The following is a 14,684-nucleotide window of genomic DNA, read 5'->3' as shown; positions in this document are numbered from 1 at the left end:
GCCCACTTTAAGAAATTCTATTCCACTTAAACGTCTTCCTCATTGATAATGCCTTCCAACTGAGATTGCCTTCTCTTTCTCTTGTATATGTGTTATGTGTACATAGTCGCGTGCATGTTCTTTCACACATTACAATATAAGCTCCTTGAAAGCAGGAACAGTTTTGATCTTTCTCCGTATCCTGAGAACTTTAGCATGGTGTCTAGAACATAGTAAGCACTAAACAAATGCTTGTTGACTGACTGATAGACTGAAAACTGCTTAGTCTTTTTTTTCCTTGTTTTCCTTCATGATGTTATATCACTCATCTGTGCCTTTGCACAGGTTAACCCTCTTACCTGTAATGTCCTCTCACCTCACTTCTATCTCAGAGAGTCCCCAAGTCCCTTCAAGACACTGTGAATCCTACCTAGTACATGAGTCTTATCCTGATCATGCCTCCCTCCCCCATCTTTGTATATGTTTTGTAGTTACTGATTTGTGCTTATATTGTTCCTCATAATATAACGCTTATAAAGTCCTTGATGTTAGAACTATTTCCTTTGTATTTGTATTTCTAGTGTCCAAGGAAATGCCTGGCATATAGTAAGTGCTTAATAAATGCCTGTTGAATGAATGAACATAAGACAATGTATTTGGTGGTTGAAGTAGAACTATATAACTCTAAGTTATAGTCCCTCTCAGCCTTATAATCTGTAAGGGAGATAAGTTACATACAAATAAATATCACATTAACACAGGGTAATTCTACCCTGTGGTATAATGAGGGAGGGCATGAGGAGATCAGGGAATGGTAAGGAGTGCCATTTGGCTGAACTTTTATAATAGCTCAGTGGTGTAATGTTAGCTTACCAAGATTCATCTAATCTCTATCTAAGTTTAATCAGGAGAATTTGACACTCTCAAAAGCTGTATGAATTCATCTCCCCAAAACATATCCAAGGAGGGATTGCTGCTCAGAACTGATAAATCCAGGAACAGTAACTAATAATGGTATTCTCTCACTATATAGTTTTATTTAATGACAAAAACCAATTAAGCAAACAATTCAAAGGCAAGCTGAACTTTCTTTACTGAAATATCTTGAATAAAAGGCCTTATCTGACATGCAAAGACTAGTTCATTATGAGTAGAATTTTAATGTTCTAATCATGAAAATTAAAAACTCCTTTCCTCTGTACTTTGGAGGTAAAAGGATAAGGAATCTGTTCCTTGGTTAGATTTCTGGGCTAACCTCAGGTCTGAGTCCTTTTATAAACAAGGCTATAACACAACCCACTAAAATGGGGCAAATATATACTAGAAAGATATTTTGCAATTTAGCATTTCTTCTATTTTGTCTACTTTAATTAAAGGAGGTTCTAAAAAAACATGGTAAATAATAAATCATTGTGCGTAGGAGTCTGGCCTTCTACTGTCTGACTTTTCATAACCCTTTCTCTTCCCCTGTGGGCTAGTCTTGAAATGTCTTCATTGAAAACAATGTTCACATGTTTTCTTTCCTCTCTTACACTAGCCTAAAATGTCTTGTCCAGGCTATACTTAGTCAAATTTAGCAATATAGGCTAGTAATCCCATCAGTCGGTGATACTCAGACTTCAACAATTCTTTTTTTAGAAGGTGCAAAAGGAAGTAATCCCAGGTAAACCTGTGACACAAGTACTTAGTTCTTTCTCCTGCTCCATCTCTATACTATTTTCACTCTATTATTTAACCTCATTATACCCAGTGGCCTTATATTGTTTCCTAGTTTCCCTGAGGACCTGCTATAGTGACTATTAGGCCAATGTATTTCCTTTCCAGCTCTGAATCTTCTCTCAACTCCCATCAAAATTTAACTCTTAGGGGTCATATTTCCTCAGAGACCTAGTAATTTTTGCTATAGCAGCTGGGGCATCAGATAGAGTGCTGAGTTAGGAATCTGATAAGACAAGTTCAAATCCTTCCTGAGACAGTCAAAAAGCATTTACTAAGATCATATTATGAGCCAGACACCATGTTAAATCCTGGGGATACAAAGAAAGACCAAAAAAAATCTTGCTACAAACCTGAACAAGTTGTTTAATTTCCTCCAGGCTGTTTCTGCACATAAAAAATAAAAGGATTAGACAACTTTAAATCTATTATCTTAATAACATATAATGTCTTAATGTGTTAAAAAAAATTGGGCATTGTAACAGGGGCCATGATGGAGTAGATTTTTTTCTAAATGGTGGGGAACAAGGTTGTTTTTCATTTTGTTGTTTAGCTATTTCAGTCATGTCCTACTTTTCGTGACTCCAATTAGGGTTTTCTTGGCAACGATACTGGAGTGGTTTTCTGTTTCCTTCTCTAGCTCATTTTATAGATGAAAACTGAAGGAAACAGGTTTAAATGACTTGCCCAGGGTCACACATTTAAGAAGTGTTTGAAGCTGGATTTGAACTCAGGAAGATGAGTCTTCTTGACTTCAGGCCTGTCTATTCACTAGGCCACTTAGTTTTTCTGTGTTTTTCATACCTTCCAAATTATATAGCTTGTGAAACAAAACACCCAGGAAACTAATTCTTATTACTATAGTTATCTTCCCACCTTGGGCTGACCTTTAAATATTATATGTTCTGGATCATAGCTTTAGATTTGGATAGGATTTTAAAAATCATCTTGTCTAATCCTCTCATTTTAGAGTTGAGGAAATTGAGGCCCAGAGAAATTTTGTGAATATTTTGAGATCATATAGGCAATAAATGTAAGGTGTTAATATTATTAATAATAATAACTGTTGTTAATATGTAGCATTTACATAGTTTTAAAAACACATGTTAAAAATAAAAAAAATTAAAAAAAGATTTGCAAAGCACTTTATTAATATTTTATCATACTTTTATCACAACAACCCTGGGAACTAAGTGCTATTATTATGCTCATTTTATAGATGAGGAAACAGGCAGGCAGATGTTAAGTGACTTTGCCCAGGGTCACATATTGAATTAGTCTCTGAAGCATGATTGGAACTCAGGTCTTCTGTAATCCAAATGTAATTTGAACCCAGATCATCTGATGAATTCCAGGATCTTTTCTACTATATCCCACTGCTTCCTATATGGAAATCAGCACTGATTTGTTCTCCTTGACTTTAACCTTATGAGCCTAGTCTGGATGGTATTAAATATCTTGTCTGTCTCAATGACTTTTATTTTGCTTAACTTATGCCAACTCTCTTCCCATTCCTTTGTAGAGATGACTAGTTGATTTTCCAAATTCACAAGATATGCCCTCTGTATCTGGTCTATCTATTTTTAAATAAGATGACTTCCCTCTTGTATTTAATGCTTTACTCACATATCCTCTAGCCCAATATTCATGATGAGTAATCATGTGTAAACTCTAAACTAATCTAAACTAAAGAAACTTTTTTTTGTACTAGGCAATGGGGTTAAGTGACTTGCCAAGGATCACACAGCTAGTAAGTGGTACTGAGTTACTGAGGCCGGATTTGAACTCAGGTCCTCCTGAATTCTGGACCAGTACTCTATCTGCTGCATCACTTACCTGCCCCAAGAAACTTTTATCTAGTCATTTAAGAACCAGAATCTTGAGTTATCACTTTTTTTTTATAATTCTCCATTTTCCTTTATTTCTCATATAGTGGTTTCTATAGATATATTAAGGTTCAGGCAGTAGGATCCTGATGGGATAAGACCATGATCTTGCACTATCTGTACCTTATGAAGATGGGATATTATGGAAGACAATTTGAGGATGACCTTCCCATAAATTTAACTTCTCCAAAAAGGCATTAACATGATATTGGGAGATTTAATGACAAGTGTTAATGGAACAAACAGAGGAACATTATGACTGAAACTGCATTGAATTTGGAAAGAAGAGACACAGATTCAAATCCCTGCCATAACAGGTACTAAATGTGTGATCATGGCTAAGTCCCTTAATCTCTTTGAGCTCCAAGTTCCTCATCTGTAAAGTGGATATAAACGTACTTGTATTATATACCTTATAAAATTGTAGTGAGGGAAGTGTTTTTTTTTAATCTGTAAAATCCTACAGATTTCATTTGAATGTTTTACAGCTCTAAATTAGAAGAATCACACTGGCAGGCAAAAATATATGAACCCTGTAAGGACAAAGGAGATTTTGTTTTTGTCTTTTTATACCCAGTAACTAGGACATTGTGGGTATTCAATAAATGCTTGTTAAAATGGATTTAAGGACTCAACTTCATTCCTATCAAGGTTTCTTTACCACAATACAGCCTTCCGCAGAGAAAAGAGCAGATGGTTTCATTAAATACAATTCTAAAGGGGTCAGAGGTTTGATGATTTGGTCTATGCAATTCAATCCACTTCTCTCTTCCAAGGTGAAGACTTAACCCCAAACAAACATCCTGAAAACTCATAGTATAGATCAGTGTAGAAAAATCAATCCACAGACAATTTCACTGATGGGAATGCAAATAAAGTCTTTCAATAATGTGCTAAAATCTCATCATCATATACATGAAAAAGATTTTAAGTTATGATATATCACAGCTTTGAAGAGTTCTACTGCTGAATCTAAACCCTAGTTCAATCAGGGTTCAATGTTGCATATAAAATCAGTGTTCATTGTTTTGTGTGTATGTGCCTTTTTTTTAAATCGATGAACAATTATTCGCTATTAAGGAAACATTCAGTACATGAACTTAATATGAAGTTATTTCAATAAACTGTGAATTTATTTTTGTCAATTCATGTTGACCACTTCTAATTGTAAGGTGCTCCTGAATAGGAACACTACACTTTAACATAAACACTTTCCAAAGAAATAGACATACATTCCATTGAACAAAATGGAATGGAGAGAACTAGACATGGTGACATACACTTGTAATTGGTGCTACTGAGGAGGCTAAAGCTTAGGCTGATGGAACATTTGAGCTTGGCCCATCTGAGCTGCAATAGCACTACAGTTGAATAGGTACCTACAGTAAGCTTGGCAACAGTAGGGTAAACCTCTAGAAGTGGTTGGCCACCATGATGCCTAAAGAGGGGCTAACCATCCCAGTTCAGAAAAGAAGCAAAACTCCTCAGCTAATCAGTCATGGGATCAGGCTAGGATGTGGTTATAACACTTCCAGCCTGGTGAGGTAAGGAGATCCAGCCTCAAAAAAAAAGTGGATACCTAAGACTATTAGTCTAGAAATTTAGCCAAAAAATATCCTCATTTGTCTGGAATCTCTAAATAACTAACACAAATTGTTGTTTCTTTGTTTTTAAACACTGAACTGTTTAAATTATTTTAATCTTTCATTCTATCCTTGACCCGACAAAACTGTTGAGAGGTTTGGGGTAGAAAATTAAACTTTCCTCCCATTGAGAAAACAACAAAAAACACTTCAATATTTCCACTAATCAGATTAACTGGACCACCCTGGGACCATTTCTGCTACCTTTCTCACTTGGCTCAAAAGTGAGCTCTAATAGTCCCAGGAGACAAAATTTTAATTGTGATTGTTTTGATGAGACTACTATTTGGCATAGCTCTTCCATTGGCAAACTGAAGTAGAACAAGAAAAGGGTGAGCTGCATTGCATGAAATTTACTTTTTAAAAATGAGGTTCAATCATCTGGATGTGTAAAGACTTTTCTTGAAAATATCAATAATTATTTCTCCTCTTTCCATTATTTAATATCCAAAGAGTCAAACACATTCATTCTGTAAAATTATGGTTTTATCAGCAAGTGTATTACACATAGTCCCAACACAGGGCACAATCTCTTGATTGATTTCAGAATAATGATTAAGATTAAATACGGTAGTTCCCCCTTTCCCTCCTTTTTTAAAAGGCCAGGTAATATTGCACTCAAATTTATCAGTGAAATATGTCCCCAAGCAAAGTTGTTTATCATCTCAGATCTTTCCAATAGCCATCCATAGTTCTCAGTCATGAACTTGAAGGTTTAGGAAAGAACTCATCCTATTCCAGGATTATTTGAGTAAACTTATTGTTGAATAAAATAAGTTTGTACTTGGATAGATAGAAGTCAAATATCTTTAGGGTCATAGCTGCAATTTGAGGGCCTGAGATAGAATGAACCCATTTTCTCTTTGTGTGAATTATAGAAGACAATAAATAATTGCAGAGTAGAAAATCTCTTCACTTATTTATGGAAACTTCTATTTGTAATACATTGCCAGAAAATATGTGCTTAAAGTTTAGTTATGCTAAAGAGGCAGCTAGGTGGGACAGTGCACTGGTTCTGTAGACAGGAAAACCTGAGTTCAAGTTGAACCACAGACACTTGCTCGTGTGACCTTAGGGAAGTCTCTTAACCCCAATTGCCCCACCAAAAAATAAAAAAAACCTTCTGCACCATAAAATTTTTAATGACCTCTTGGTCATACTAAAACTACTCCCATACCTTTACCTTCACACAGTACCCTTTCGACCGGAGACAATATTTTCCCTTTGAAGAAGGAATTAAAAACATGCATTTTAAGGGATATTGATTGCCAAACCTCCTCCAGCTCACATTTATGGTATGCTGTAGTAAAAGTAAAATAAGCCTGTAAAGTATAAGAAAATATAAAGTTATATAAGGTCTTTTTTTTTAGGGACTCAAGGTACTTTTGTTTTATTGTTTCCATCATAGATGACATTGTGAGAGATATGGAAATCCCTTCTCTCTTAGACATAGAAGGTCCTTTTCTTTCCATTTATTTTGGGCCTGGGGTCAACCACATCGATGCAGAAAGCTATCTGTTAGATAGTTGCAATTTACAAAAATGTTGTTTCCTAATTGGGATTTTCACTGCATCACAAATGACAAAAAAAAATAACAACAACAACACAATCTCAAACAAATGAACAAAAACAGAGCTCTAAGTTGCAACAGATGAATTTAAACTTCTAAATTATCAGTATTCATTTTATCTAAGGAATCTTTGATTTCTTTCAGAATTGATATAAATCCATCTTACCAAATTACTAATTAGAGGATAAACAATTCAGAAAAAAAGTTTGGAAATACTCAGAAAATTTTGAGTGGGTCAATTCAGTCTTTATTACATATTTTGCCAAATATTCTCTAGTAATAGTTATATCCTTCTGAGTGTCATGGAAATATCATTCAATTCATTAGTTTATAAAGCATGAGGTCCATGAGACTTTAATAAAAAGTTTTTAATGTCACTTTTCATATTTTGAGGGGAAATCAATTAGAATTATTTTAATTAATCCTTTTATGGACTTAACAGACTGAATGATTAATTGTATTTCAAATTTTCATCAACCTCAGTGGCACATGGACTTCTTATAGTGTTGCAGATTATCAACAAGAGATAAATTCACCTGTTTTATTTGGAATTAAAAATTTACAGTAAATATCACTGCTTCTTTGAATTGAAAATCTGGAAATGATTGAAGATGATATCCTGGGCAAGTATTTGATTGGTCTCATTACCTCTGCCATTAGACTTATATTAATAATAACTTAAGTTTTATTTTGCCACCCTTCCATTTTGTGATCATTGCATAATTAGAGTAAAGCCCCCAAAGTTTGCTTCTGAGGGATGATTCAAGATCAGCTATCTTTACTAAAAACATATGTTTGTATAAAGATGATCAAGTTCTGGGCATAAGCCTGCCTATGAAAATGAGTAATATCCATTTTCAAGCAACACAACTTAAGGCAACTGTATCAACTGTCTATTTTCTTTTTTTTTAAATTTTCATTTTTTTTTCATTTTTAGGCAATTGGGGTTAAGTGACTTGCCCAGGGTCTCACAGCTAGTAAGTGTTAAGTGTTTGTTCTGAGGCTGGATTTAAACTCAGGTCCTCCTGACTTCAGGGCCGGGGCTCTATCCACTGCGCCACCTAACTGCCCCTCAATTGTCTATTTTCTAATTACAAAACCTAGTATTCCTATCACACAAGAAATGGGATGGCTATAAGATAGGTAATTTTGGAAGGTGCATTAATTTTTTCACACTCTAAGGAACCTACTACTTCATCCTCACATCATACAAGAAATAGTTAATACTGCCTTCCAAAGAAAGATCTGAACTAATAATCATTAAAAATTCAGAAGAGAGGCACTATAGCATAGTGGATAACAAGTCAGCTTTGGAGTTAAGATCCATAAGGTCATAGATATTGAGCTCAAAGGCACCTAAGGGGCCATTTCATCCCAGTCCTGACTTTTAAAGATAAAGAAAAAATAAGTAACCTCAAAAGGTCACAATGAGTAGTAAGCGGAAAAGGAAGAATTTGAATCTAGGTCCTCTGACTTTAAAGTCACTGCTCTTTCCATTATACCATATTTCAATTCCTGCTTCTGAAACTACTAGTTTGTATTAATACAACTGAGTAATAATATGTATGGATTATTGTTCTGGAGAAGGAATCATTTATTCCATTCATTATAAAACAACCTCAAATTATGTGAAGTATTTTACTCTTAAAGTGTTTGTAACATATTTCAGTTAGGCATTTAGAGCTACCTTAATCATCTAAACCATCACCAAATGGCAAGCCCAATCTGTTCCTGACTAGAGAGGGAAAAAGGCATCTACTCTCAGTCTAATGAAATCCTCATTTATTTGATCAGCCTTCAATGTCAACAATGCTAAGAAAGACACTGTGTGGTTTTTCTATACCTTGGTGGAACTAACAGTGTCATGACAATAATCAGCTAGGATTTTTATTAGTACTGAATACAATGCAACAAGAGAGAAGAAATGAAAAAGAAGTAAAACAGATATTCTTTCATAACTTGTCTTGGTTGTAGCCAGAATTAAAATATTTTGAACCAGAGAATGAATGGTAAAATGAACATTACAATCTAACAATTCATTTGTTGCTCAAAGTATCCTGTTTTGATGTTAGCTATTTATTGTTTGATTTTTTTGAATGGATATTTCAGATAGTCTCAGCTCGATGGCAGTGGATTGGTGGTACATAGTAAAATAAACTATAGGTCAAGATATAGAATAAAAGAAATTATTTCTTTGCTCACACATTAACATGCATATTTCAATGGAGTACATGATCTATCAGGTCAGCTTAGAACTGTTTTAAGCAATAACAAGTACTCAGAAGTATTATAGATTTAAATAAGGAAATACAATTTAAGAATGCATATAAGAAAGTCAAGGAAGAACAACTATGTCAAAAATGAATTACTTATGTACTCAGATATAATAAAAAAGGCAGAATAAATGCTATATAGGCCATAAACAAACATCATGATTTGCTGAATGAAAGTTCAACATGTGATTGGGACACAAGATCAAAGAAGCCAGAAATTACTGCTTATTAGCAGCACAGTGAACCCTGAGCAATCTATGGACACTTTCTGAGTCAGTGAAGGCAAGAATGGAAATAGGGTGAAATTAATCTATATATATATATACATATATAAAACAATTGATCTTTCTAGAAATTATTATACATATCAAATTGGTTTGGGGAGAATTATGAACCATGTTAGTTATAATTATGTCATTTTAAAATTAATACATGATACCTTGGGAAATTGTGAATTAATGAACTAGAATATTCTCAAACTATCATTTTAGTTATTCAACAGGCCCTGGAATCGTTTTGTTGTTGTGGGAGTTTTCTAAAGTATATTAAGGGTTAGTAGATTAGTTAGTATGTATCTTATATTCCATACTAACTTTTTTTCATTAATTCCATGGGAAATTAAAAAAAGTTTAAAATAATTCCTCAAGAAATATGCCATTTAACATGGCAGCTATATGCTCAGTACTACCATTAGTTTCATATTTTGGTTTTCTAACAACATATTTACTTGGAGTCATCAAACTCAAACTATTAATTTGAAAGAAAATGGCAAACAATTGCAAAAGTGATGAAAGATACAAAAATGCAAGGGAGAATAAATGCAAATATGTGGTGAACTCACATTCCAAAATAAGGCATTTATCTTCAGTGAAAATTTAAATATAAGGTCATTTATAAACAGGACTTGGTGCTTCTTCTTTGCAAAAGAGGCCAAAAATATTACTCCAAATACATAGGATATGTCAACATTAAATTCTGAATTTCTTCATAAACCTATTGGCTAAATCCACAACTAATCTGATGTTTCCTTGAATGGTTTTGCTGATAGCTCAAGGAGTAGAAAAGTTCAATCTATTTGCCATTGTAATAATAGGATATATTAGAAAAGTTCAACAAAGGACTTAAATACATTAAAAGATCATTGATAATATTTTATGCATTCATTGCTGTGCATTTATAAAGGCACATTAAGGATGTATTGACATGATGTCTCAGCCAGACTCTAGGAAGAATTTTAACAGTATTAGGAAAGGAATCTGAGAGAGAAGAGAGGAAAAAGGATGGACAAGGATGAAGAGGGAATTATTTTTATTCAACTTTTCTTCACTTCTGTGACATTTCATGATTTGAGAACCATAAATAGGCAGTGTAGCACAGTGGGATAGTCACCAACTAGGAGAGAGAGGAGCTGAGATCTCTTGCTTGCTCTAAAACTTACTAGCTTTCTCCTGTCCAATAAATGACTAAACCTCATTGTTTCTCAGTTTCCTGATTTATAAAATGATACAGTTATACATTAAAATTTTGAAGAAACCTTCCAGGTGTAGAATTTTACAAATTAATCTTCTTACCCAGCCCTTTCCTCTTCCAGCCTCCATAATTAATTCAGTAGCATGGCCAGTTCTGGAACCTCATTTAGGAGATCAGAGAAAAGGAAATATGGCTAGGTGAGGGATAAGTCAGAGTATAGGGAAACGGGATCTAGCTATATAAGCTTCCACACTAAAATGACCAAGTAATGGCTGATTGCTTGCCAATTATTTATTGTAACTAAATTTGAACACAGAAACTTGCTTGTTCTTTTTAAAATTACCTTCCAGTCAAACAATCTATCAAGTCAAGTCTTTAAAAATCAAACAAGTATCAAACAGTTAGCTAAGAAAAAAGATAAATCAAAGTAGATAAACTCTGCATATGTAATAGGTGATAGATGACAGGTAGGTATATCAATAAATAGAAATAGCTAAAGAGAGGTGATTGATAGAATACCTAGCCCAATAGAGAACCAATGACTTCAATACCTTGGTTTGCAACATTCTCAATGCCCATGGAGCCAAGATCATCACTGATCAATTGCTTGCCTTATAGAAACAAATAAAATTTCACTGATATTATGTATACACAAACAATGGAGGTGGAGAATGGCTCTAGGTTGTCTCTTCCGTTGTCCAATGTGATGTCAAAACTTACACAGATGAGGATGACATATTCTCACTTACAAGTAGCACAAACAAAATCCAGAGACTTTACCCAAGGCTTTGGAAACAAAATAACCAGTTGAAAACACTAGGTCAACAATGGAGATGCTTACAGTCGATTCATTGTGATGCTACCAATACCTGACAGTAATTTTCATGATAATCATGAATTTCAGTAGGAAACATATGATCCTGCAATGCAATTATTCACCCCCAAAACTTTCAAAGATTAAGAAAAAATTGGATGATGATATCGATGATGATGATGATGATGATGATGATGATAAAAAAGGTGATAGGAAAGAGAAGTGTTTCCTTGTTTTATTTTGTTTTTGCTTTTTGGCATCAGCTCTGTGTCTTAGACTTAAATCAAGAGTAACCTTCATAAATAACCAAATACCCATTAGAAGGCCCATGCTACTACCTAATTTTGCTACAATTACAGGGAAAAAATGGAGAGAAAAGCAGAGGAGAAATACAGAGATAATCTAGGGCCACCACCGTTAGTATATCTCAACTCTGAGGTTTGGGAAAAACAAACAAACTTGAGTTTAAAAATTAAGGAGTCCCACAGTTACAATGTCATTCACTACAATTTTCACTTTACTCATAAAAATAGACTGAGAACATAGCTACAATGTAAGGCAGAGGAAATCTTCAAAGAGGAACATCAGTTTATGTGACCTATACCTCCTTAGAATTCTCATAGGTCTTTTTATTGTTCACATAGAGTTTATCATATACTGACTTAAAATATAGTGGCTTGTACACATGTCTTTCTTTCCTAGTTGATTGAAAGTAACTACAGGAAAAGGATAATATCATATTCATCCTAATATTCTCCTTGGGATCTACCAGAGCATCTTTCAAAGAAAAGGCACTAAAATCATTTGAATTTATGAATGGATGAATGTTAGGATTATAGTGCAGTGTTTTATTTTAAGAAATGTGAGTTTATTTGATAAAAAATTCACAACTCCTCCTCCCATAATATAACTTAATTTTCCCTGTTTACCAGTCATACCAACTCCAAAAGCACACTTTCCATAATGAGAAGCATGAAAAGGGAAAATAGAGTCTGTCATTCTCTCCTCCACTATATACATTTTCTCCTCCAGTATATCATCCATTCTACTAAATGAATTTTTTATGACAGATGTAGTGGAAATGATTTCTTGATGTTTAACATATCCACATAAACAGGATCAATATAATACAAGACTGACATGCTAAAAGCAGAACACAATTGTATAATTAAAAGACAAAATGCCATTAGTGCTAAATTTCCATTAGAATACCTATTAGACAAGTAGATCAACTGTTTCCTAAGGAGATTGAAAAAATAAGATAGTTTGAAATTCTTTTAAACCTCTTAATTTACTTCTAAGATTTATGTGTCTGTATCTACATCTCTATATATGTGCATGTGGGTATGCATACATATGTGTGTATATATACTCATACATACATACATATATGTGGTGTATATATATATATATAATTTTGGATTTGCAGAGATGAAGATGCATGTATCTATATATACACATATGCATACATAATTTGTAACCATATATTCCTTGGGAAAAATCACACAACCAAATAATATAAGTATAACATAAAATAAAATTTCTCTTTAGAGTTCAAATACACATAACATTCAAGTCCTGTGCTAGAGAATATACGGAAAGGCATTCACTTCAGAGAGAGCAATGTGATGTGATTCAAACATTAAATACAATGTTTTAGAAAGCATTCTACATGAAAAACAGAACCTCTAAAACAAGTGACATCTCCTGGTCAAAGGCTGCACCATTCATTAGTAGAACTTGACAAATAAATTAAGGTAATTATGTTGACTTTTAACGGTTTTCCCCAAATTAAATTATACTAGAATGTTGTTGACCAAAACACAAACTATAAAAATGCAGGCAGGGTCTCCTTTTACTGACACATAGCACTTAATATAGCATTATTCTGTCAACTTGAATTTTCACATTTCAACCCTTAATGTCAGGTGTTATATATTGCAATTTTCAGGTTTGATTTCAATAAATGTGCTTCATTTGCAGGTGGCACATATATAATCATTCTCAACCATGTATTTTTATAAGATTCATAGTGTTAAGATTAAAAGAATTCAAAATACATTTCCTTTAAGAAAAAAAATCTTAAAAGATTAAGTACCAAGGGCATAATCATTGAATCAGGGTTTCCACATGGTTACTTTAAAAAAAAAACAACTCTTTAAGATGTTTGCTTTAGTCGCACATGGACTAACAATGTTACATTCCACACATACTATTTCTTAATGTAAACATGAATAGCCACTACATTTACTAAATGAAATATAAAACAACATGCTTTAAAAAAACAATGAAAATATCCAGCAGTGTTGTGCCAATACTCTCCAAAAGTGCACATAAATGACTTACCAAGGGATGCAGTGAAGTATACCTGGGTGATTGATGCTTATACCAAAAATAAATATAAAAGAAAAACCATACGTTTCTTGGCTGTCTGATCCTCCTCCTTCTTCTCCTCCTCCTTCTCTGTTTCTTATACTGACTGTTCTTTGAAATAAACATGAAACTAATGTGAATGGGGAAAAATCTCATAGACAACAAAGGGGTGGGACTATAGCAGAGACCACTTAAAGTCAGTGCTATACATGCTTTCACTTACATCCAGATGTAGAATGACTTGGACAGATGTTCTCCACAGCTGCACTCTCTTGAACATGACATGCTTATGTTGGCTACACTGAGTATTTGAGTTTTCATAAATAGATAACAGAAAATGCATACCTGAAATTGTGGCTGAATCTTGTACATATGTATTATGTCAGCTTCTGATAATATTACTACCTTATTTGTACCTTTTAAAAAATAAAACCAAACTAAACAATAACAACAAAAACCCCACTAAAACTCAGAACAGAGTTTTTGATAAATTTTTGATAAATGTCTATTCTTACCTTAGGTCCATGAAATAATAAAGCACAAGTATACCTACCTCACAGGGCACATTAACAATACTAAAAGGTCTAAATATATTTGCATTGCTTACACATATTCTAAATTATACAGATGGCATTAAAAAGAAAGAAAATAATGTAATACCTTTACTTTTACCTATGGATTTGATGAAATGGTTCCATGAAGAAAGGATTTCCAGACAAAGAGAATATAGAGGAGAGAAACAACAATAAGAATTATGTAAATGCACTAATATCTGAAAATTAAAAGAGACAAGAAAGTATAAATAAGTGTTTGAAGACAAATGGAGATGCAAACAGCGTCACAGGGGAATTGTGTTCATTTCCTTTATTCATGTACATGCAGAGAAACTTTGATGTCCCCATGCTCACTTTAAAAGGATGACCCAGATGAGAGATACACAGTGATTGGAGAATGGGAAAT

The 14,684-nt window shown here is 33.6% G+C and overlaps 1 protein-coding gene across 21 annotated transcripts in view; it reads right to left on the bottom strand.

The window, feature by feature from the left end:
• NRXN1 (neurexin 1) overlaps positions 1-14,684 on the bottom strand; it is a 1,385,770-nt gene that overhangs the window by 1,227,325 nt on the left and 143,761 nt on the right. For 10 of the 21 annotated variants that reach the window (XM_027865387.1, XM_027865388.1, XM_027865392.1 and 7 more), the window contains one exon: positions 14,385-14,396. The exons of the other annotated variants lie outside the window; for them this stretch is intronic. In XM_027865387.1, coding sequence (XP_027721188.1) covers positions 14,385-14,396 — 12 coding nt within the window. The remainder of the gene's footprint in view (positions 1-14,384; positions 14,397-14,684) is intronic. 21 annotated transcript variants of the gene reach the window in all.

This window comes from Vombatus ursinus, unplaced genomic scaffold (genome assembly GCF_900497805.2).
Source record: "Vombatus ursinus unplaced genomic scaffold, bare-nosed wombat genome assembly UNPS02014778.1, whole genome shotgun sequence".
Classification (NCBI taxonomy): Eukaryota; Metazoa; Chordata; class Mammalia; order Diprotodontia; family Vombatidae; genus Vombatus; species Vombatus ursinus.
Note: the sequence above shows the minus strand (reverse complement) of the source record. Positions and strands in the feature narration are given on the sequence as shown.